The sequence below is a fragment of the Polypterus senegalus genome, chromosome 6 (assembly GCF_016835505.1).
Source record: "Polypterus senegalus isolate Bchr_013 chromosome 6, ASM1683550v1, whole genome shotgun sequence".
Lineage (NCBI taxonomy): Eukaryota > Metazoa > Chordata > Cladistia > Polypteriformes > Polypteridae > Polypterus > Polypterus senegalus.
Window position 1 is genome coordinate 46,559,187 of NC_053159.1, and position 26,267 is coordinate 46,585,453.

Here is a 26,267-nt window from a genome sequence, read left to right on the forward strand (position 1 = left end):
CTTTTTAACCATTGCTGTCATGCTCTTATAAGCCCCTCAGAATAGCACTAGAATTATTTACCTTGTATGCCTTATACAGCTGTTTTTTCATTTGGCGACTTCTTTTCTATCTCTTTATTTATCAACCGGGCAGTTTTCTTTAATTTCTTATCACTTCCAAATTTTAGGATAAACTTGTATTACTTTATATATGAGAGGGAGTCAAGCTAAAGTTATAAAATGGGATTTATTAGAAAATGGAATGAACCTTAACAAAACTGATAATGTCATTTCACAATGCAGTCTCCACCCTCCACAATGCACTTGGCCATCGGCTGGAAGTGCCTGGATTCCAGCAGAATAAAAGGTTTTGTGCCTGGTCTTACCTCCTCCCTGAACCCAACCTTGCAGTCTTCCATTTTCAACTTCCACCATTTGATCCTTGCAGACCACCATCCTATGCTGTCTAACTTCACTTTCCCCTGCCACCACTTTGCAGTCTTTAACCTCCGTCAGTTTGACTCTCCTGCATAGGATATAATCTACCTGTGTGCATCTTCCTCCACTCTTGTACGTCACGCTATGTTCCTCCCTCTTTTTAAAATGTGTTCACCACAGCCATGCCCATCCTTTTTGCAAAATCCACTATCATCTGACCTTCTTCATTCCTCTCCTTGACACCATACCTACCCATCACCTCCTCGTCTCCTCTGTTCCTAACATGTCTATTGAAATCCACTGCAATCACCACATTCTGTCCCCTGGGTACACTGTTCATCACTTCATCCAACTCACTCCAAAAATCTTCTTTCTCATCCATTGCACACCCAACTTGCAGGGCATATGCACTAACAACATTTATCATCACACCTCCAATTTCCAGCTTCATAATCATTACTTTGTCTGACACTCTTTTCATCTCCAGAACACTCTTGACATACTGTTCCTTCAGAATAACTCCTACGCCATTTCTCCTCCCATCCACACCATGATAGAACAATTTGAATCCACCTCCAATCCACCTGGCCTTACTCCCCTTCCATTTAGTCTCTTCAACACACAATATATTAGCCCTCCTTCTCTCCATCATATCTGCTAACTCTCCCCTTACCAGTCATACTGCCAACATTCAAAGCTCCCACCCTCAGTTCCACTCTCTTTACCTTCCTCCTGTCCTTCTGCCTCCAGACACGTCTCCCCTTCTTCTTCTCCTTCTTTGGCCAACAGTAGCCCAATTTCCACCAGCACCCTGTTGGTTAACTGTACTGGTGGCAGTAATTGTTAACCCAGGACACGAGTGATCCGGTATGGAAAATTGTATTGTTGTCCACATGTTGATCTGGCAAAATTTTACACCGGATGCCCCTACTGACGTAACCCTCTCCATTTATCCGGGCTTGGGACACACTGGTTTGTGCATCCCATATGGCTGGGTTAAAAAGTTAAATGTCGTATGATCTCTTAATCTCCATGGTGAAAGTCCTGGAAATAGATGATCACATGAAGTCTTGATGACACAGAAAAACACTCATAAAGGCACACAGAAAACTTCCCTTACATTAACCCATAAGCTCAAGTAAGTTCATTCTTCTTTTCCCACTCAAATATTGGTCTGGAAATCAAAGTCTAGAAAATTGAATGTGACAAACTACATGAGTAATTTATTTAATCTAATTCATTTTCTTTTGTTTCTATTTTCATAATTGTAACGTTGTTTGAAAGATACTACCTCAAAATTACATGACATTCTCTACTTTTAGTAATGATTTGGACCTGCTACTTTCCATATACTGTTCTTCTAACCACACCTTTCATTACAGATGTATTCCAGATCTACTGCTTTATGTGACTAATCACCTAACCTGCACGTTTTCATCTTTTCTTGTTTGATGAATCACTTCTAGTATTTAATCAAACATTTTCTTTTCTTGCGTCATTTTGTGCTTTAGACCTCTAGCTTTAAACTCAACCTTTGAACTCGTCCTATCTTGTTTTAAATTTACTTTGCAAAGACACTTGCTCTTCTTATTCACACCTTCATTTTTTCTTGAACTGGATGGTCCCAGTCATCATACCTTCTCCAAACTACACCACTGACAGCTTACATCTTTCCATGTCAGAGAACTTTTTAATCTAAACGGTTTCTAAATCAAATTGAAACAAATTTTATTTGTCACATACAATTATGCATGCAGTACAATATGTAGGGAAATTCATGGGAACTAAACTCCGAGACTGTGTATTAGAGGAAGAATATAAAGACAATAAACAATAAAAGTCAATATATACAATGACTACATAAATAAAAAACTTAATATGAGAGAGTTAGCGATAGGGCATTGTGTAGCTCTAGGTACTGTCTTCATTTAGGATGTGGATGGACTGTGCAAAAAAGCTTTATCTTGAAATTTATAAAGTTTCTTGATAAGGTGCCATATGAGAGGTTGGGCAACAAATTGAAAGAAGTGGGAGTTCAGGGTGATGGTATGAGGACCCTTATCAGAACTGACTGATGTTAAGTGTGGTGTTCCACAGGGGTCAGTGCTACGGCCGCTCCTATTTTTAATATATATAAATGATGTGGATAGGAATATAAGTGTCAAGCTGGTTAAGTTTGCAGATGATATCAAGATAGGTGGATTGGCAGATAATCGAGAATCCATTAAATTATTGCAGAGTGACTACACAGCATACAGGCTTGTGTAGATTTGTGACAGATGAAATTTAATGTAACTAGATGTAAAATATTACATGTAGAAAGTCAAAATGTTAGATATGACTTCCTATGGGAGGTCTGAAAATCAAAAGTACACCTTCTGAGAAGGATTTAGAAGTTGTAATGAGCTCAACACTATCGACTGCCAGACAGTGCTCATAAGCCATTAAGAAGGCTAACAGAATGTTAGGTTATTTAGCACGATGTGTGGAGTACAAGTCCAAGGAGGTTACGCTCAAACTTTATAATGCACTGGTGAGGCCTCATCTGGAGAACTGTGTGAAGTTTTGGTCTCCAGGCTACAAAAAGGACATAGCAGCACTAGAAAAAGTCCAGAGAAGAGCAACTAGGCTGAGTTCAGGGCTACAGGGGATCAATTCTGAGGAAAGACTAAAAATGCTGAACCTTTTTACTTTAAGCAAAATCAAAATTAAGAGGGGACATGACTGAAGTGTTTAACATTATGAAAGGAATTAGTACAGTGGATTGAGACTGTTATTTTAAAATAAGTTGATCAAGAAAACGAGAACACAGTTTGAAACTTGTTAATGGTTAATTTTGCACAAACATTAGGAGTTTTTTGTTACACAAGAGAACAATAGACACATGGAATAAGTTACCAAGTAGTGTGGTAGACTTCAAGGACATTCAAAACTAGGCTTCAATTTTACTTTGGAAGAATTAAGTGGATAGAAATGAGATTTGTTGAGCTGAATGGCTGGTTTTAATCTAGATTGTTCTAATGTTTTTAAAAAAGCACCTAATCTTTCTCTCTGTACTGGTTGTCAGGCAGTGGTAGTGTTACTGGGGTCCCTGGTATCACTAATAATTTTCTTTGCCCTGGTGTGAAGTTGCTTGGTATAGATGTTCTGAAGGTTAGAGAGTTCACTCCTGGTGAGATGCTCTGCTGTCCGCATCACTCTCTGCAGAGCCGACTATACTTCCTTAGAAGGCTGGCATCCTTCAACATCTGCAATAAGATGCTGCAGATGTTCTATCAGATGATTGTGGCGAGTGTCCTCTTCTACGCGGTGGTGTGCTGGGGAGGCACCATAAAGAAGAGGGACGCCTCACACCTGGACAAACTGGTGAGGAAGGCAGACTCTACTGTAGGCATGGAGCTGGACAGTTTGACATCTGTGGCAGAGTGACGGGCGCTGAGCAGACTCCTGTCAATCATGGAGAATCCACTGCATCCACTGAACAGGATCATCTCCAGACAGAGGAGCAGCTTCAGCGACAGACTGCTGTCACTGTCCTGCTCCACTGACAGACTGAGGAGATTGTTCCTCCCCCACACTATGTGACTCCTCAATTCCACCCGGGGGGGTAAACGCTAACATTATTCAAAGTTATGGTCTGTTTTTACCTGCATTTTTATTACTCTTTAATTTAATATTGTTTTTTGTATCAGTATGCTGCTGGATTATGTGAATTTCCCCTTGGGATTAATAAAGTATCTATCTATCTATCGAGCCTTTCGGTCCTGCTGTATGTTGTTTCCAAATCAGGTGGTAGTACTTCCTGTTAGGATGCTTTTGATGGAAGTGTAGAATTTCTTTAGTATCTGGGAGGGCAGCATAAAACTGAGGCATCTGAGGCAGTGAATATGTTCTTGTGTCTTCTTCAACAAGGAGTCAATGTGCTAGGATCTTGTTATGTCCTCTGTGATGTGGGCACTGAGATATGTAAAACCTTCTACTCTCTCCAGCTGAGTTCTGTTAATTCTGAGGGAGTGGTTGTGCCTCTGCTGGCTTCTCTCCACAAAGTCCACTATTAACTCCTTTGTCTTGCTGACATTAAAGACAAGACTGTTACCTTGTCACCAATGTCGTAGACTATCCACTTCATTCAGGTAAGCCTGCTAATTATTATCGATCGGCCTAGCACACTTGTATCGGTCTCGTTAGAGTGATGTGCAGCCATGTAGTCATGTATAAAGGGGGTATAGCAGAGGGCTCAGAGCACAGCCTTGTGAAGCCCCAGGGTTGAGGGTCATGGATAGTGAAGTGTGACCACCCACTTGAAACACAAAGGGTCTTCTGTCAAGAAGTTCAAATCTGGGCTGCACAGTGATGTGTTCATATGCAGGCACCTGAGCATGGTGATGAGTTTAGACAGTTTATTGTGTTAAATTCAGAGCTATAGCTTATTAAAAGCATTCACCCCCCTGTTGTGCAGGTTGGCCAGTACTATATGTAGGATCAAGGTGATGGCATCATGTGTGGATAAAACTGGAGCAAACTGTGAAGGTGAACGCAAGATGTGGAGGAATGCTTGCTGTGGTGGCATGACAGTTTCTTATTTGCATTTTTATTTACACAAGTGGTGTTCGTGATCTTAAGTTACTCGGATAACAAACCTTTTATTTCAATGAAATTTCTGGTTGTGTCCTAGAACTCCAAATGTTTCTTACTTTGTTATACTGTTCTGTTGAACTAGATAGTAGACTCAATAAAAGATTTAACTTTACATTTCTTATTTGAAGAATGAAAAATGGGTTTAGCTTGAGGTGAAGTGCAGGGTTAAGATTTTTTTCACGCCTTCTTCTCCCCACCCTTTTATCTGAGAAGAGTTCTGATCTGACAGGTTTTGTCAGTAGAACAAGTTTATTACTACCTGCTTTCTGCAGTTTCTCCTGTATGCGATCCAATTCATAACATTTCAAGGTAAGCAATATTTTTATTTTACTGATTACTATGTGAATGTCTTGAACACTGAAAAATAAAATCTTACATTAAGCACTGGGCATTGACTTGTTTTTAATTTTGTGATGGTTTGATGACAATCAATCATGTTGGTGTCTTTCACATTCCAGGTTGCCTTAGAAAAAACAAGCATACACTCAAAACCAATAAAATACTGCATTCAAGGTACTTTCTATTTGAGTAGTAATGTTAAAATAGAGATTATATTGTTTATTTTAATGACAAATTAGCTGTAAATAAAGTACATTATTTTAATTTATGAGGTTTAATGTTTGACTGTAAGATATCCCTAATAACTTTAAGAAACTCCTGTCTACTTGGAAAACTTAACTCCATTAATACTGTATGTATGATAAATATTATTATATATTCTTTTACAATATTCACACTATGTAACTGTTTTAACAATACCTTGACTAACCAGATTTCATATGTTTAATTATGCCTTTTTTCCTTATTTTTGAATTCTCCACTGTGGTGATAATAAACTTATATGTATCCATGCAGACACTCCTGGCATATTCAACAACAACAACATAAAACTAGGATGGCTCTGTGCACTCTTTTAAATCATACTGGCTACTGTGCAGCCTTCACTAATGCAATACCCAAAAGGGAATCACACAAGTAGTCAGTCTTCATTTATATTCTTTCTTAAAATGGGTACTTCAAGACAGCCCTTTCACACTGCAGACTTCCTGTCGACTGCTATAAATGTAAATTTGAAACTACTGCATCTTCTTGGCATGAAACCACAGTGCTGCTCACTACTCATCACCTCACTTCTTAGCTGGGCTTCCACTACGCTTTCCTGTAACGTCATGCCGTGGCTCTCAGTTTTATCCCCCGTAGTTACTACAACTCTGCACATCCCCTTAATCTTAAAACCAGCTGATCTTGATAGCGCCACTTAAGTATTTAATATATTCAGCAAGTCTTTAGCTTGATGAATCTTTAATTAATTTGCCTTTCTCAAATGATTCTTTTTCCTCTAAATAAATTCAATGTTAATTCATATTTTTGTGAAATAACTAATGAGTAACTTAAATCGATACATCTTCAGAGGATTTCCATTTTTTTAAAATAAATTTGGCCTAATATTGAAATATCGCTCTGCAACCAAGGATAAAGCTTAAATTTACATTTATTGAGTATACTGCAAATATTGAACCTTTCACTTGAATCGTTGGTCATTTATTTTCTTTTACAGTGAATTTAACTGGTGTAACGTGGCCTTGCTGAGGTTTGTCTTGTACGTCTGTTCAGGTGTCAGCGGTGTTCATTCTGTTAGAGCTGTGTAGCTAGCCTGTGGCCCCTGCTAATGTATTTGAGCGGAGGTTGCCAACCTCACCCATATTGCTCTGTTTGACCTTTCAATGGTAAAGATCGGAATACAACTCTTGAAGCGGCTCGTTGCTTTTGCTAAGGCATTCTGAAGTGACCCAGAGGCAGTGATAGGCCCTTAGTCTTTGTTGAGTTATTTGACCTCTAACTCAGCAGGGGTAGTGATAGGCCCTTGGCCACCATTTAAACTAGAGAACTGGTAAGGTTGTAGTTAGGACAGGTCAGGATTAGAGTTGTCCATGAAGAACAACAGTGGTGTAAAAACAGAAATCCATTATAAATGCATGTAAATGTAGTTTAAGTGCACAAGTAAAATAAGTAACACATTAAAATAGCTTTCCTTAATGACAGAAGTATCAAATATAAAACAAGTGAGTTGGAGTTGTATGTAGCTGACTTTAATTATGATATTATAGCAATAATTAGAAACCTGGCAAAATAATAAAGATGAGGATGAGCATAACACAAATAGTTAAATATTTTTTAGGACCAATAGATGGAAAAGAAAAAAACAGGGTTGTCGTTATATAAAACATAATTTAAATACAACTCTTCTTCAGATGAATGATGAGCCACAGCTTAGTCAGGACATCTACATTCATCTTGAAGGAATAGGGAAGGAGGCCTTATGTTAGGAGTGTGCAATGCTGTAGACCCCCATAGCAGAAAGGCAAATGTACACGGTGGGATGTTACAGTCATGGAGGACTTTAACTGCCTGATTATTACCTGCAGTAACTTGCAAATAGCGGAGTACCAGAGCAGGAGTTTTTAGACACAATCAGTGACTGTTTTTTAACACAGTATTGTTAAAGCACCAACGTGGAGGGAAGCCTTGTCTGGATTTAGTATTTTTTAATAAACAGGGTAGAATTCAGGGAGTAGAGGTGATTAAACCACTATGGTCAAGAGGAGGAGGAGGAGGAGGTTAGGAGCACACGCTGATACAGCACATTGCCGCACCCACCATATGACAGATTATAATGAAATACAATTCTCAGTATTCAAATACTAAAACTGTTCAATTTAACTTTCAAAGGGCATGTGATAAACTGGGGAGTTCAATATGAATGGAAAGGTTTTGCGCTGGTATCTGGAAGTTTGCCAGTTCAAATTCCATTACTACCAGAAAGGATCCTACTCTGTTGGGCCATTGAGCAAGGCCATTAACCTGAAAATTGTTCCAGGGCGCTGTACAATGGCTAACCCTATGCTCTGACCCCAAAAGGTCATGCAAAAAGACAACTTCCCCTTGGAGATTAACAAAAATATATTAAAAAAAGATTTAATTAGGTCATCTGTTCCACATCGGCACTCCACAGGTCACAAGTAAGACGTCTCACCCACAGAAGTGTAAAGAGGAGCCAGAGGTGAATGATGAAAAGATGAGAGAGGAAAAAATTGAAGAAGAATGGTAAAGGAGTAAAGAGAACAAAATAAGTGGGGAGCCAGTGATGAGAAAAAGTGGTGAAGCAGTCAGGGAGAAGAGTAGAGAGGCATGTGGGATACTCAGGCCAGTAGGCTTAACATACGTCACAGGTAAATTAATGGAAGGAATTATTAAAAATAAGATTGAGCAGCATATGACAAGAACATAACAATGATGGGGATGAGTATTAAACACAGAGAGATACACATTTGTTTAAGAAGGACAGACAGAAGGGAAAATGAGGTGGGGTTGCTGTTTATATCAAACACAATTTAAATGCAAGTCCTCTTCATTTGGACAACGAGCCCCATCTTAGTGAGGACATGTGGCTTCACCTGGAAAGAATTAGTGAAAGAGGCCTTATTTTAGGAGTGTGTTATATTGACTGCCCAATGCAAACAGTAATTTCAACACACATATTTTTAGTAACATTAAAAAGTCAAATTTACAGGGGGATATTATAGTCATAGTAGATTTTAATTATCTGAATATTAAAGATAAGATTGAGCAGCACATGGCAAGTACAGCAGTTTTTCTGAACAGTCAGCATGGGTTCAGACAGGGGAGGTCGTGCTTTACTAACATGCTATGAGATTCTGTGAGGAAGCAACCAAACAATATGATCAAAGTGCAGCTTAGGATACTATTTATGTTGACTTTGAGAAAGCATTTCATAAGGTGCCACGTGAGAGGTTGGGCATCAAACTAAAAGAAGTCAGAGTTCAGGGTGTGGTATGTAGATGGGTGTAAAATCGGCTCAGACACAGGAAGCAGAGGGTGATGGCGCAAGGAACCTCATCAGAATGGCTGATGTTAAGAGTGGTGACCCTCAGAGGTCAGTCCTTGCGCTGCCCCTATTTTTAATGTGTGTAAATGCTTTGGTTGGGAATTTAAATAACAAGCTGGTTAAGTCGGCAGGTGATACCAAGATAGGTCGATTGGCAGATAATCTGGAATCTGTTTAATCGTTGCAGAGTTACTTGGACAGCATACAGGCTTGGACAGATTTGTGGCAGATGAAATTTTGTGTAAGTAAATGTAAAGTATTACACATAGGAAGTAAAAATGTTAGGTTTGAATACACAATGGAAGGACTGAAAATCGAGAGTACACCTTATGAGAAGGATTTACGAGTCGATGTGCTATCAACTGCCAGACAGTGTTCAGTAGCGATTAAGAAGGCTAACAGAATGATAGGTCATATAGCACGATGTGTGGAGTGCAAGTCCAAGGAGGTTACGCTCAACCTTTATAATGCACTGGTGAGGCCTCATCTTGAGTACTGTGTGCAGTTTTGGTCTCCAGGCTACAAAAAGGACATAGCAGCACTAGAAAAGGTCCAGAGAAGAGCGACTAGGCTGATTCCAGGACTACAGGGGTTGAATTATGAAGAAAGATTTAAAGAGGTGACATGATTGAAGTGTTTAAAATTATGAAGGGAATTAGTACAGTGGATCGAGACTTGTATTTTAAAATGAGTAACAGTATGTGCACATAATAATTAGAAGGTTTTCCTTTACATAAGCAAACAATAACACATGGAATATGTTACTCAGTAGTGTGGTAGACAGCAGGACTTTAGGATCCTTCAAAACAAGGCTCAATGCTCTTTTGGAAGAATTAAGTGTGTAGGATTCACAAGATCTGTTGGGATGAATGTCCTGTTCTCTTCTAAATTTTTCTAATGTTCTAATTTTATTTAAGACATGAGTAATAAGTGCATGTTAAATAGGTAAGTATCATGGGGTGTTCATAATGTAGGCATTTCCATGCATCAGCTTGTCCACCACTATTAAAAGAGCCTCAAAGATTAAAGTTCCTTTCCTGAACGCTGTTACGCAACAACACAATCATCAGCCACACTTACGCAGTATACCGCATACCAGGCCAGTTTCAAGTCATCTATCAACCCAACTCACAACATTCTGGAATACGGGAGGAAGCGGACACAGAGTACCTAACTAGGCTGAGGTCTGAACACAGGCTTCTGGAGATCGTGCTGCCCTGTAGGACATTCAGTTAGTCATGTATTTCCATATATTATTAAAAAGATTCTAATAATTGTATAATTAATACAATGTGCTTTTGTTAAAGTAATGTGCTGTAAGTAAGATTTCTGGCAATGTCAGTAAAACAGAGAATGAAATGCAATATGATAACAGAAAAGCTAGATATATTGAAACATTGGAAGAAGCTTTAAGGTTTAATGTTTTTAAAGGTTTAAAAAAATATCAGTTAAAATAGCTGGTAATTGATTATTTATAGATGGTAATAATTAATGGATAACATTATTAATCAGAAGTATCTCAGAAATCATTTTTCATAAGCTCACTTTAATTTTCCAATTCCATTTCAGCTTTGCAGGGGAGAAAGAAATCCTCGGTAAACATGAACACAGCGGCACAAGGTTTATTTCTGTGTTTAATTGCTGCTGCCATTTATATGTTATTTTTCACTTCTCCAAAAAAGACCGCTAACCATCTTTCCAGAGGTAAGTCTGTAGTTGTTTTCTTTCCTATAACGATTTCCATTGCCCAGGGTCAATGAAAAGATACGTCTCTTGGTATATTTCTGTTTAAATCCTCAATTGTTTCAAAAAATGATTTTTCCTCTTGCTAAACTTCAAAGATCTTTTCTCATCTAACAGCAATATGTTACCTCTCTAAACACATTCAGTTGGCTGAAAACAACAGATTTACTTCCAGACACCAGACTCGTTCTGTTTTAGGCACACAAACCTTTACATTACACATACAACACACCGAGTTAGTTTGTATTCAACACTAAGAGTTTCACTGCTGTTTCAATTCCCAAGCTCCTTTTCTTTTTCTAGCTCTGCAGTGTCTTGTCTTTCCTTTCAAACTGTTAGCCGTTCTCATCACTCTTTATCTGAATGATCAGTTCCTTTTTCTCTTAACATTTGATTTCTCTCTTTTCTTTCCACTAAACTTTTAATTACCCGTTGATTCATTTTCTCATTAAACTGATCATTGATCTTCCGAGTATATGCTTTCTGAATAAACTCCATATTTTCCCAGTGCACACTACGTTTTTCTTGTTTATTTCTTCCCCTCAAGCCTACATTATGTTTCATTTTTGTTTTCTTCTTTGTCCTAAATGTCTTGTAAGAAAGCGCAGCATCTCACCTTGTCTTCTTTGAGGAAAATCCCAATAACTAAGTTTTGCTTATGCAGTTTTGTTTGTGATGTCCAATTCAGGTTCTGACTGACAAAAACATATCAGCTTTTTACACAATACCTTTGCCAGGCTAAATTATAATGAGTTTGAGGTTAAACGTCTGTAAAGATTTAGAGAAACTCTGAGCAGCTTGCTTTAAAATTGGATGTCTAGGGTTGCAATTCCGTTGCCTTCAAGTCACGTAGCATTTCCGTCAGTACCAAAGACTGCTTACCCCATTACTTCTATGATGTAAATGAACGTAGAGTTTGACTAATTAAAAAAAGCTAAGTGATGTTTAATCCACCATATTCTTTCCATACTCACAAAGTACAAATAGCGTTTATTCGATCCTTGTAAATACCCAAAACGTTTAATTGGGCTGTTTTAATATTGAATAGCTGTCAACCTTGTGTCAGAACATTTGAAGGATTCATGGCTGACTTTTGACCAGTTTTCAATACCCTTGTAGCAAGCAATTGTCTTGTAAAATTGAGGCAGGGTTGTCATTCAGTAGGTAGGTTTATTGTATTCAACCGTCACACAATGGAATAAGGCTACCTTTATATTTGTATTACTGAGGGACCACTGAGGACGCAGCATCTAACAGTAATCGTAACAGGCTTGGTCAGACCCTCAGGTCCTCAACAGATAAAACTGGCAGACCCCAGGTCTTTGATAGAGGGTGCGATTTGGCAAAAAGGTGCAATTTATTATGCAATGAGTAGCTAAAAACAGTTCCAAAGAGTGCATGTAGCAAAAAGGTGAAATAAAAAACCAGTAGCTTTTAAAACATACTAGAAATGCACAATAAATACCTCAAGCCACAAACAAAAAATTATGAAAATTGCACCCACTAATTTATTGTTCCATCGGGGTGCTGCACTCCCAGCACACTCAACAGACTCACGGCCACAAGCAACCAGGATGTCCTACCCTTAACTCCGCTTGTCCTTTTTTCCCCCTTTATCACAACAGGCTTTTATAAGTTCTTGTAGCAATCCGCTGACAAGGGACCTGGTTACCCATTCCCCTGTCACACGTCCCGTGCCCCATTAAACCCAATTTGATCAGTCTGCAAGTTGAACACTCAGCCTTCCAAGCCCCCAGCATTCAGAGTCCGTCCTCTGTCACATCGCTTTTCGTTGCAAAACCAGCAATGTGGATTAACCCTGAAACCCAAAAAGATGATATTAATATGCCTTCCTCCGATCACGAGGCAAGAATCCGAGTTTCCGTTTACATTATTGTCGTATTTCTTTCTAGAAACAAAAAAACAAGTTTAAAATATATTCAATAGTTAAAAGAAAGAGGACATAACATTTTTTACATTAAGGAAACATCATACTAAATATGAATGTGGTCCAATTATAGTGAATTCTATCATTCAAAATATTTGAAATTATTTTTACATTATTTCTTGAACCTCATTCAATTAAAGGGAATGTTCCATTAATGACAGTGTCACAAACTCCATAAAAAGCCAAAGCAAGGTTTGGGGAAGCCACCCGTACATTTGGTTTCCTGGCTGCAAAGTTGCAAATAAATGACAGCACAAAATGGAGTCCAAAACAGAACTGAGGGAACAGGGGAAAGGTGGAGGCTTTTATAGGTCAGGACAGGAAGTGACATCAAAGGGGCCGGGATCAGAAGGGTCTTCAGCCATAAGCTTGGACCTGGAAGTGACGTCAACAGGGCCAGGTGGAATCTCCCGTGAATGGTCTGCAGGAAAGAAAAAGAATCCGTGCACTCTGCTACATCCTGGGCTGATTCCGAACTGCCCTTACTCATGTCCTTTAGCTGCCTCCCATACGCACGTATGTGACAACATTCATTTATTATGTTACAAAATGAAAGATGATCAACAAGGTTTAAACTTTCAAGTTCTCGATAAAAGAAAAAAAAAATAACACTTTTAAAATTGCTGGTATTGAACAATGTTTGAAATGATCCAGCTTACACGGGGACCTTCGTCCTCCTTTGTCCGTCTTGAATTGTGTTTTCTTAATTTTGCAATTATAATGTTGATAAATTTCCAGTGGAGTTATTAAAATTTCAAACGTTTTTGTGGTTTTTAATTTTAATGAACAGTATATTTGTTCTCCCTGTGAATATTACAAGAGCATAAAAATAAATGCGGGCTGGTAAATGGTTTTAAAATCATATCACTTGGGTGAGTAGGGTGTTTAATACTTGAAGTACCAATACTCAGTAAATGATTCTGTATTTTCTATACTGCTGGTAGCGCTGCTGGCTCACAGCAAGGAAACCAGGTTTGCATCTCAGGTCCTCCCTGTGTCTTCTTGGGTTTCCTCCCTCCATCCAAAGACGTACAGGTTAGGTGGGTTGGTGTTGCTAAACATTGGCTCTAGTGTGTGCTTGGCGTGTTTGGGTGTCTTCCCTGCAGTGGACTGACGACCTGTTGAGAGTTTGTTACTGCCTTGTGTTGTATGCTGGCTCAGATAGGCGAGCCTGTTTAGACAATTCAGACACAAGAAATAAGAGTGGATATTCACATTTATTTTGGCTCTGTTTCAAGTAGATATGGTCCTAGCTTGATATTCTTTTGGAGTAACCAAGATTACAGATTTATTTGTCATATATAGAGTTAAGCCAGGCATAACATGTAGTGAAGTGTAACTGTTTAAACAGGACAAAAGACCAAGATCCGGACTTGTACGTATGTACTTATCAAAAAAGTGAGGCAAATCTCTTAAATTGCTTAATAGATATTATCGTTTGTTTTTATAAAGAAATGTAAAAATCTGCATTTTTGAAAGTTGCATCCTTTGTGCCTTACTTCCATGGACTGTCTTTCATTTCTTTTTGAACTGAACTAACACAGTGATTCAGATTTTACACTTAACTTTAAAAATATGTTTTGCTTGGGTGGATGCAATAATTACAAATCTGATTTTTTTAGTGGTTTTCAATCCTTTAATCTCCACATACAATTTCTTGTATTAAGAATTTGTCATTTCTTGCATACCTCAGTATAACCGTATAACGTTGTAACGGCCGACCCCTTACCCAGCCGGCAGCTACACCTCCAAGACCTGTGGCCTGGATAAATTACTGAGGTGAATCTTATAAAATCAAGCCGTACCTCTAACAAATAAAATTTTCCCCAGAATCGACGGATTAAATATAGGCACACAAAAGCAGATATGTAAAATTAAGTAATTAATTATTTTAAATGAAATAATAAAAAAAATACAAATTTCACACACGAAAATAAATAAGTAAATATATAAATATGAATATCCCTCCACCAATCTAACAACACCATATATATATATATATATATATACAATAACAAACCCTCCCTTGCCCCTGTAACATATAACAAACAACACGAATAACAACAATGAATGAATGATCACGAACTTGAGTCCGAGTATATAACTGTCCTGAATGCAGATGACTGGTCAACAGATATGTGATGTGTTTGTATTTCCCGGAACAAATGGAACAACCTCACTGTGAGACCTCGGCATGTGGTGGATGATGATGTAATCCGACCCCGGGGTCTCTGGCGATGAGGGAATTGAAGTAAGTCTGGCGGAATGAAAACAAACTGGATACAAAGCGCGATGTGGAAAACAGCAGGTAAACTTGGTTCGTAGTTGTAAAGTGAAATCTCCGTCTTTCTCCTCCTCTCTCTCTCTTCTCTCTCCTGATTGGTTATATAGTGATGAGCTGGTTGTACTTGATTAATTGTGAACAGGTGTTTTCCATCTTGGAGCTGCATAGTGTAGAGTAACATTGCAGATACACTACTCTATACTAACTCATAAATAAGTTAAAAGTTAGTATAGCTGAAATAATAAGACAAATAGTAAAAAGAAATAATACAGGAAGGAAAGTATAATTAATTAAAACAATACACTTAAAATAATAATATGTCTGTAATGACGATAAATACAAAACACTTGGATTCGCTATACTGTATATAATCGAACATCTGATTAGTTTTGTTTAATGGCTCTAAATTTTCTGTAAATATACTGAGCTTTTTATTCTGTGACTCTATACCTGATTCAGTTGTGCCATTGTTCTGTGTCGGAAAACGTTTTTAGCTCCTTTTCTTTATCGAATTAGAAAAACTATACAGCTGCTCTTCTTCTTCTCTTTCTATGGACTGTGGGAGGTCGTGGGGCCCAGTAATATCCACTTGCAGAGCCACAGCACCGTAACATCACCGCAGATCTAGGGCTGCTGTTGCAGTACAGACGTGACGCCACCGCAGTTTCAGGACTGACTTTGGAAAATTACTTTCGGAAGGTTCCATCCAGTCTTGGCACATAAGTCGTCGGAACTGATGTGGTTCGGAAGATGTGTTTTGGAAGGTTTCAGCAGGTTTGGTAAAGAAAATGCCAATACATATTCTACACTGCACTGTGCTACGTATTATTTGCCTTATATAAAACTTCTCAAGTTTATATCATTTAATATTATAAATGACAGGCCACCAAAAGAAAAAAATAAAAATACTAATAATAACAAAATTTATTTATATAGCACCTTTCCTACACTCAAAGCACTTTACAAAATTCAGAAAGAACAACAGGACCTATATAACACTGGCTACAAATAATATCCCCACTAAATAAAGATAAATACAAGATATACAAAACATTCAAACAGAATAAAAGACAATAATCCATCCATTTTCTAACCCGCTGAATCACAGGGGTCTGCTGGAGCCAATCCTAGGGCACAAGGCAGGATGCCAACCCACCGCAGGGCACACACAAACACCAAGCACACACTAAGGCCAATTTAGAATCGCCAATGCACCTAACCTGCATGTCTTTGGATTGTGGGAGGAAACCCACGCAGAGAACATGCAAACTCCACGAAGGGAGGACCCGGGAAGTGAACCCAGGTCTCCTTATTGCAAGGCAGCAGCACTACCACTGCTCCACCGTGCCGCCCAAAAGACAATAATTCACACTAAAATACAACATATAAGGCTACAAAAAAATCTGGAACAAATAACATAAATTGTGATAAAAACGCAAACCCTGAGCACTTAGACAGACAGAGAGGTAAACTGAAAGAAGAGGCAGAATGTCAGGTCTGTTTATAACGTGTTAAAAAATGAATGGACTCAACTGATCTCATTAATTTCAGGAGGTCATACAAAAGTCTGGGCGCTGTACAGCTGAAGGCCCTGCTGTCACCCATAGAGTGCAGGTTAGTGTGGGGCACAAAATCAGAGGACCTTAGTGGCAAACAGGAGCGGAGTGATGGAGAAGGTCACTGATGAGATGGTGTGAGGCCATTTAAAGCTTTGTAGGTTAAGAATAGAATTTGATATTCAGTCCTGTACGACACCTGGAGCAGTGAAGGTGCAGCAGGATGGCTGTGATGTGCTCGCTGTCGCCAGTCTGTGTCAGGACTCTTGCAGTAGAGTTTTGGTTCAGCTGTGATATAAGATTAGAAGTGGCACCTGCCAGTAGTGACTTACAATAATCAATGCAGCGATGAGATTCTCTTTAATAGAAAAGGAGAGGAATGAGGAAACATAAGAAATGTGACACAGTTGGAGGTATCATTAAGTTTCTTAATGTGATTTACAGTACATGGGTGAAATAAGAAAAGGAGGAATCAAAGTGACACCAAGATACTTTGTAGTAAAAGAAGGTCTGACGAGCTCATCACTAAGAATGATTGGAGAGGAGCTCATTTTCTTAAGTTGCACTTTAGTGCCACTTTGAAGGAGTTCAGTTTTGTTACAATTTAATTTTAAAGAGTTTTGATCTATTCAGGTTTTAATTTAATTTCACTGAGGCAAGTTGTGAGCTGAGAAAGCACTTTTAACATGGAAACAGATCTGAGTATCATCTGCATAAAAATGATCAGCCAGTCCAAAGCTATGAATAACACGCTCAAGGGGAAGCACAGAGATACAGAAGAGCAGAGGATGTCATTTCATTAACAAAGGGAAGTCAGATGGAAGAACTCCTGTGAGAAATGAAGGCATGAGGGTTACCCTGGACATGACATAAGCTGCATGGCCACAACTCCATAGGCAATAACTTTTACTTTTACACAAACTGGGACAGGAGCTCCTCAAGAGGAAGGTAACAATGCTTAGCACAATAAGGAAGAATAAGCCAGAGCTCCCATCTCAACTGCTGGCCACACAGAATATGCCAGTGAAGACATTAAAGTTGTCTAAACAAATGACACATCCTTGGGACACAATGTGATTTTTGAGGAGTACACGTCACAGGGATAGGACATTCCATGGCCAGAAATGATGATAGACTACAATGCTACAAAAGGAGGAGTGGAGAACGTAGACATTCTGATGACTCGCTACAACCACAACTGCAAAAGTAAAACATTACACTGGATGATAGCCACAGGCAATTTTTTCAAAAGAAAACAATACTTTTGTCATCTGGACAACATTGGACCGAGACTGGAACAGGGAGAAGTGTCACAGGAGACAGATCCTTCTTGAGGAGCATTGAAAACACCACGCATGTGACTGGGACAACTTGTGCCAAAGACCCCAGCATTTACAGCCATTGTGTAGGTTCAGTAGGAAGACGCTAGTACCCCACCAGTCCAGTCCACAGGGGAACCTGTAGTATGTATGCATGATGTATGTGTTTGTGGGTCTCACTGTCTTATTTTAGCCTGCTGAACTGTACAGTTATTACAGTGATGTGTAGAAAATGAAAATATTCACTTCTGCTTGATAAATAAATAGGATGTGATCTGAGAGTGAACAGGTTATTTACCAGACATTGCTTGTTGTTAAAATAAATTGACCATCTTATTAAAAAAAAATAATAATAATAATAAGTCCCTCAATAGTACATATGTACCAATAATGTAATCCTAAGTTGAGGTTCAACACAATTATCATGCTTCTCAAAGAGAAATAAAAAATACGATGTTTGTACACATCTGCAAGGACAGACGTATGAGGCGATCCAAAACTATCATTGAGTGTATTTGAGTAACGTGTGTAGTGCCTTCTATAACCACAAAATTACATTCAAATATATTGCACAGCAGCATCTTCATAATGTCCAAGACGTCAAATCTTTCACTTGTGTACCAAAATAATGTTCTGCCCTCCAAGAAAACCCTCAAAAAAACACTACCTGGTTTCCAAAAGGAGCCATTTCTACAAATGTTCTTATGTTTGTTCTGTTATAAAATACATTTTTTATTCTTTTATAAGAGCCTTTAGATAGCACTAAGTGAGCTTTCGAAATACTAACATAAGTAAGAAGAACTAACATCAATACAGTATTTCAAAATAAGCAGCAGACACAAAAAAGAGACTTGCAGTTACATTTTTTATTTTCAAAAATAAAACCATCAAAAGAAAGCAGAAAAATGATTTAGTAGTATTCTAAACTGAAATCAACAGAACATTAATGCACAATAAAATACAACTAGCAACAGACAACAAAAATGATTACATTAACATTAACAGTAACATTTTAGAATAAGCGTTTCAATTGAGGAAGCAGGTTCTCTCCCCTCTTTTACTCTATTTATCTTTATTCATTTATTAATTTATCAATTTACTTAGTTTAACGAGCATAAATGTTTTACTCTGCTGGCCCAGGAATTAATTTGTTTCAAACCTTTTTTTTTGTAAAACTGGAGTTATTTGTATGGAATGTTATTTGATTTTAATAAAATCCCAAAAATAAATAAATAAAATATGCAGTTTACCTTAAGATTCATTTTATCTTGACATTCCTGAGTGAAAAGTTTCATATCATCCCTAAACTGAAAAATAAATAAAAACGGTTCTTTTGCCAAAACTACGTCTTCAATATTGAGTGCGTCGATGATGTCCTGGAGCGCTCGGCTTTGGTCCTCCTCTTCCTCCTCCTCCTCCTCCTCCTCCATCTTCAGACAATGTGGCTCAAACACGGCACCTCTGAAGAAAATGCAGGAAGATTTAGTCTTGTTAACTAATGCACCATATTCTGAATATTCAGTCTGGGCAAAGGATTTTAATTGCTCAATTTTCTTAAAAGCAACATCATTTTTGACAGTACTTCACTAAGTAAAAAAAGAAGACATAATTTGTTGTAAAGTGGCATTAAAGAAAATCTTCACTTCTTAACATACATTATGTGTATTGATTGTTTCATGAAAAAGAAATAAAAAAGATTTAAAAGTTACATAAAAACTAGGAAATGAATGGATGGATGAATCCAATTTATAAAATAAAATGTTTAATAAACAATAAAACAGAACTTAAAAGATCTTAATTTATGTTAAAACCAGTAAACCCCCGATTCTCTAAAGAATTGCAAATCCAAGAATGGCAATCACTTTCTGTTCCCTCCGATCTTTGAAGGGATGAAAAATCATGGAGGGTGGGAGCGTCCTGGGAAAGTTTTCATTTAATTAAAATAAATATATTTGTACTAAAATTAACCAATTTATTAAAACTAAAATTGAAATTTAATTGTTATATCATTTAAGTCCAAAATGTCTTTGAGTTGTTGCACTCATAAGTAAAAAAAATATCAGAGTGCAAAGGTTTAAATGAAGTAAATTGTAAACAAAAAATTAACAAAATGGTAAATTCAAAATAGTTAATTAAAATTTTCCTTATAAACAACATTTTTGGTAAAGATGGTGTCCTGTCCTTGAATCAGTTCTCGCTGGTATGGAGTACTTAAAACCTTCACTTTAACGTCACACGAACGGCGGAGTTGTCCATGTCCAAATGCAGGCTCAGATAGGTAAATCCCTCCAGGTTGTGTTGTGTTGTTTGGGCGCCACCTACTGAATCTGGAAAGCCGAGACGCTTTGTTCTTGCGCTTAAAGTGCCACCTAGTTCCCTGATGATGACGGCGGCGGATTCACGTGCGGCAGAACTATATTACTAAACGAAGGTTGTATATGCGGTGGTGTGTGCATTCGCGTTCGGGCGGCGGTTGTATTGTGCACAGCGTGCTTCTGGCGTCTGGCATCCGTGCATATATACAACCTTCGTTTAGTAATATAGATATTGTCTTAAAGTACTGGGAATTTTCCATACATCATATAGAAAATAGACTGAACGTTGGGCAAAAATTCGTATCATAATTTGTTGACAATACAACATTAAGTGTCGATCCCCCACCCCAGTTTTTACAAGGTAAACTGAACAGCACCGTAACCAGTGTTGCAGCCATTAACAATTAGCTCACCAGTTAAAGAACAAAGATTACATACACGTAACCTTACGTTAACTTTTCAACCTGTTTTGAAAAATGTTTCACAAAATGGACAATTATAATTTAAAACAATAGTAATAATAATAACAATAATACTGTGCTGCTTCCTGACATTTCTTGTTTGTGCTCGTAAATGCTGTTTGTGCCTAGAAATGGAGTCTTGTTATGTTCTCCTCGCCTAGCAATGGTGACATCACTTCTGTCCTGAAACTGCGGGTCTACACTTGCGGTGACGTATGGTGCTGTGGCTCTGCAAGTGGATGCTACTCAACAATACATCTCTTCAATACATTACTTATCCAGCATTTTTGTTCTTCTTTAAGCTAACCAAGTAGTACCACTTTTCTGTCGAAGCTATCAGTCCCAATAATGGCATCCAGTGTTAGTACCATAAGAATTAATAATTGAAACACTGTTAATTAGTTATTGTTAATTAAAAAAAGCACAGATATTTCATGTACAAATGTTTTACACAAACCTCACTGTAAAACAAACAGTTAAGCAGGGTTTTAAATGCCACACATTAAGAACATTTGCACATTTTGAATTGTCACCCCTTACCATCTAACATACTGTTTGACATAATCTTGATAAAATTTGTTTAAATACACCTTCTGAAACAAACTGCTCGATGAAACACTTTTTATTTGATTTTAACAAAAGACAATCTTTAAACAACACTTTTTCATATTGATACTATGATGGTTGAACTCCCCCAGAACACTATACTGAGTTGACCTTCCTTGCCTTAAAGTACCACCAGTCACAAATGTACTGATTCCTCTTATTTAAAGAATGTCTGATGAATTATTTTCTTAAATCTCTACATTTTTTTCCTCCTTGGCCTTCCCTAGTGAATCATCACCCTATTGTTGTCCAACTTACGAACACATGAAGTATAAGAGTTATCAAACTGTTTCAAACCTTTGCCATTCACCATGTCATTCATTCATTGCCAAGGAACCAAAATTCTATACCCTTGTATACTGTTGAAAAAAAAAATCATGCAGAGACGTTTCAGAAAAAATAGGTTTCTTTTTTTGGAAGTCCATAATAAAAATAACCCTATATATTTTCAAGCACTTTTTATTTTAGCAACATGGAGATCAAGGCTGCACTTCATTAATTTACATTAAATTTAATTTCCCACAAATCTTCCCAAGACTGTATTCTGTCCAGGTCCTTCTGTAATTATTTGGCTATCTCTACATTACTTACCATTCCACCTAATTTAGTATTATGTGCATACTGAACCAGCTTGTTATTTATATTCTTAAGTATATAAGTAATTTATTTAATAAACAGTTTGTACAGACTCAAATCAAATGTATGTTTTAATTGTTTTAATAGTAACAATAAGAGCCACTCACTACTGAAAACGTTTATTTTGTGATGTGGCAAGCAGTCATAATAACAAAATACTCTAACCCGATATCTTTTTCTTCGGTCACAGTCTTGACTAAAAGCGCACTTGTTTTGTTAAACTTATACTTTTTGTGAAAGTGCTTATTTAATATTTGGACTTCAGTCTTCACACATTATACACTTCATGTCAAAATTTTGTAATTAGTACTAAAACATAAAGAACGTTTGTCTTTTAGGTATGTGTTCAACATTTCTGTTATGCTACACTTACATAGATCTTTGTAGACACTGAACACACGTGAAATGCATCTGTTCCAAATAACGGTATAGTATTTACACTATACAGCCCCCGTACCTCACTCCCTGATAAATAAGGCTTGAACTGGGAGATCTTTTTGCTGCTTCTGTGGTGGTGGGAGGATGGGATAGAAGGCTGTTTGTTGCTTATCGACACATTTACAAAAGAAAAGACGCTGACGGAGATGTGCAAACTGATTTAAGGTGGGCCAGGTTTACAAGTTTTTTTGTAGTCTTTGGTAATTCTAGTGTTAAATTAACAGACACCAGTTCCAAGCATTGAACCTTGAGGCACACCATTTTAAATTATTTTATTTGGTCATAGCAGTGTACGACTTACCCAGACAAAATCAAATAGGTTTAGCTTTCCCTTAAGTCAAAGGGATGAGTTTGTATGTGTGAGAGCTGACAACCAATGAGTTCTTACTAGTAAATACAACAAAAACTATGCACCTGTAATGATAGAAGGAGAGCAGGTGTTTTGGACCATGAAAACAGAAGAGAGGCCCCTCTGTCTGATGTGCTGTGTTTGTTGTACCATGACAGAATTGGAAAACTCAAACACCTCCTTATTTGCCCTCAGTGCTCTCGCAGCTGTCCTTTACAGTTCCTGGTACAGACTGGAGTTGCCATCGAGCCATGCTGCCCTGCGACATGAAATGCCTCCTTCTGGGAATACTGGTAACACCAACACAGCCCTCAGCAACCTTCAGGATCTTGTCACAGAAGGTCTCCCATATCACATTAGGATCAGCTGTCGCACCGAACTCTGAACAGCCTGATCTCGCAGTATGGCCAGGTCGAGCTTCATTTCCCTAGTAGTTGGTAGCCTACTGGACAAAAGATGGATCTTCAGAGTAGCAACAACAAAGGTCTGTGGTCAGAATTCACAAACTGGGCACTTCTCTGGACTGTGGACTGAAGTGGGGGGCACTGTGTTGTTACATGAATAATACAAATGACTTCAATACCCAGTAAGCTTTGTAAGAGATTTACAGGGAAAGCACAAGAGATGATATAAGGTTTAAGGATCCAAAGCTCAGCAGATACTTTTGCAATATAGAAGAATACAGCTAGTAATGATCTCACAGCCTCATTTGTCTTTATTAAGTACAAATGTAACAGGCACAAGGGGAGCTGAACCTCGCAAATTGGTAAACTGTGAGGAGGAAGGCGACACTCAAACCAGTTAAAGTGCTCTCTGTACTTCCCACATCTGATCTGCAATTGGACTGTTTAAAATCTGTGGTATTTTTCATTCCTTTCCACACATTCCATGTGTTATTTTGCTCCAAATTAACATCTACTTCCCTCCTGTAGTTCTCCTTAGTCTCCTTGAACTTTTCCTTGAGCTCTCTCTATACTTTCTTTATTTCCCCCTATTTCCAGCTCTGAAGGCTCTTTTTTGGATAAGAAGAGACTTCAGTTCAATGGTGACCCATGGTTTGTTGTTGGGGAAGCAATCCTTGAAGAAATAGTGTTCACACGAAACATAGTGTACCAAGTAATGCAGTCAGTAAGTCCATCAATATTCTTGTTCATATTGTTCATAGAACTCATCCCAGTCTGTAACATCAAAGCACCTCTTCAAAGAGTCCATTGCCTTGGGTGACCACTTCATCACTTACCAGAACAATGACCTGATCTGGGGTATAACTGAACTAGATTGTGGTGCAATCTCCCAGGGGAAAGAAGAGCTTTACAGCTGTATGCATCCTTGACATTTGCAATACAGTACAAGAGGTTGAATGTTCTGCCATACATGTGCTGCACTTAACAAACTGTTCAAAAGTGGATATGCTTGGTGAGAGGAAGCTAAGTATAATTGTGTTACAAAAATATAGAACCACATAGCCATATATGTACCCTTTGTAGAATAATGGGAAGTAACAAGAATAATGATTTGGAGTACCAATGGATAAACTGTTTAATATGCAAGTTGGTTGTATTTTAGAAAGTGGAAGTTGAAAAAGGAAGACTGCAAGGTTGACTTTAGGGAGGAGGTGAGACAGGCACTGGGTGGCAGTGAAGAGTTACCAGACAGCTAGGAAACTACAGCAGATGTAGTAAGGGTGACAGCAAGAAGGGTGCTTGGCGTGACATCTGGACGTAGGAAGGAGGAAAAGGAAACCTGGTGGTGGAATGAGGAAATATAGGAGAGTATACAGAGGAAGAGGATGGCAAAGAAGAAGTGGGATAGTCAGAGAGATGTAGAAAGCAGATAAGAGTACAAGGAGATAAGGTGCAAGGTGAAGAGAGAGGTGGCGAAGGCTAAAGAAAACGCATATGATGAGTTGTATGAGTGGTGGGACACTAAAGAGGGAGAAAAGGACCTGTGCAGATTGGCTAGACAGAGGGACCGAGCTGGGAAATGCAGCAGGTTAGAGTGATAAAGGATAAAGATGGAAACGTACTCACAAGCGAGGAGAGTGTGTTGAGCAGATGGAAAGAGTACTTTGAAAGGCTTATGAATGAAGAGAATGAGAGAGAGAAGAGGTTGGACGGTGTGGAGATAATGAATCAGGAAGTGCAACGGATTAACAAGCAAGAAGTAAGGACAGCTATGAAGAGGATGAAAAATGGAAAGGCCTTTGGTCCAGATGACATACCTACGGAAGCATGGAGGTGTTTAGGAGAGATAGCAGTGGTGTTTTAACCAGATTGTTTAATGGAATCTTGGAAAGTGAGAGGATGCCCGAGGAGTGGAGAAGAAGTGTACTGGTGCCGATATTTAAGAATAAGGGGGATGTGCAGGACTGTAGTAACTACAGGGGGATAAAATTAATGAGCCACAGCATGAAGTTATGGGAAAGAATAGTGGAAGCTAGGTTAAGAAGTGAGGTGATGATTAGTGAGCAGCAGTATGGTTTCATGCCAAGAAAGAGCACCACAGATGCTATGTTTGGTCTGAGGGTGTCGATGGAGAAGTATAGAGAAGGCTAGAAGGAGTTGCATTGCGTGACCTGGAGAAAGCATATGACAGTGTGCCTCGAGAGGAGCTATGGTATTGTATGAGGGAAGTCAGGAGTGGCAGAGAAGTATGTAAGAAATGTACAGGATACAGTATGTATGAGGGAAGTGTGACTGTGGTGAGGTCTGCGGTAGGAGCAACGGATGCATTCAAGTTGGAGGTGGAATTACATCTGTGATTGGCTCTAAGCCCTTTGTTATTTGCAATGGTAATGGACAGGTTGACAGATAAGATTAGACAGGTCCCCATGGACTATGATGTTTGATGACATTGTGATCTGTAGCGATAGTTGGGAGCAGGTTGAGGAGATCCTGGAGAGGAGGAGATATGCTCTAGAGAGGAGAGGAATGAAGGTCAGTAGAAACAAGACAGAATACATGTGTGTAAATGAGAGGGAAGTCAGTGGAATGGTGAGGATACATGGAGTAGAGTTGGCAAAGGTGGATGAGTTTAAATACTTGGGATCAACAGTACAAAGTAATGGGGATTGTGAAAGAGAGGTGAAAAAGGGAGTGTAGGCAGGGTGGAATGGGTGGAGAAGAGTGACAAGAGTGATTTGTGACAGACAGGTACCAGCAGGAGTGACAGGGAAGGTCTACAGGACGGTAGTAAGACCAGCTATGTTGTATGGATTGGAGACGGTGGCACTGACCAGAAAGCAGGAGATAGAGCTGGAGGTGGAAGAGTTAAAGATGCTAAGATTTGCATTGGGGGTGGCGAGGATGGACGGGATTAGAAACGAACACATTAGAGGGTCAGGTCAAGTTGGACAGTTGGGAGACAAAGTCAGAGAGGCGAGATTGTGTTGGTTTGGACATGTGCAGAGGAGAGATACTGGGTATATTGGGAGAAGGATGTTGAGGATAGAGCTGCCAGGCAAGAGAAAAGGAGGAAGGCCCAAGAGAAGATTTATGGATGTAGTGAGAAAGGAGACATTATGCAGAGGACAGAAAGATATGGAAGAAGATGATCCGCTGTGGCAACCCCTAATAGGAGCAGCCAAAAGAAGAAGAAGTTGTATTTTAGAAACAAAAAGATCATACATCAGAGTTGGCATCTTTTTAAGG

General features: G+C 38.5%; 1 protein-coding gene across 1 annotated transcript in view; it reads left to right on the top strand.

Annotated features, from left to right (window-relative positions):
• Window positions 1-5,259: 5,259 nt before the first annotated feature.
• The window catches only part of LOC120531017 (anterior gradient protein 1-like), a 52,091-nt gene continuing 31,083 nt past the window's right edge, over window positions 5,260-26,267 (top strand). Inside the window, exons 1-3 of the mRNA XM_039755958.1 lie at window positions 5,260-5,364; window positions 5,514-5,568; window positions 10,532-10,666. Coding sequence (XP_039611892.1) covers window positions 10,564-10,666 — 103 coding nt within the window. The 5' untranslated portion in view covers window positions 5,260-5,364; window positions 5,514-5,568; window positions 10,532-10,563. The remainder of the gene's footprint in view (window positions 5,365-5,513; window positions 5,569-10,531; window positions 10,667-26,267) is intronic.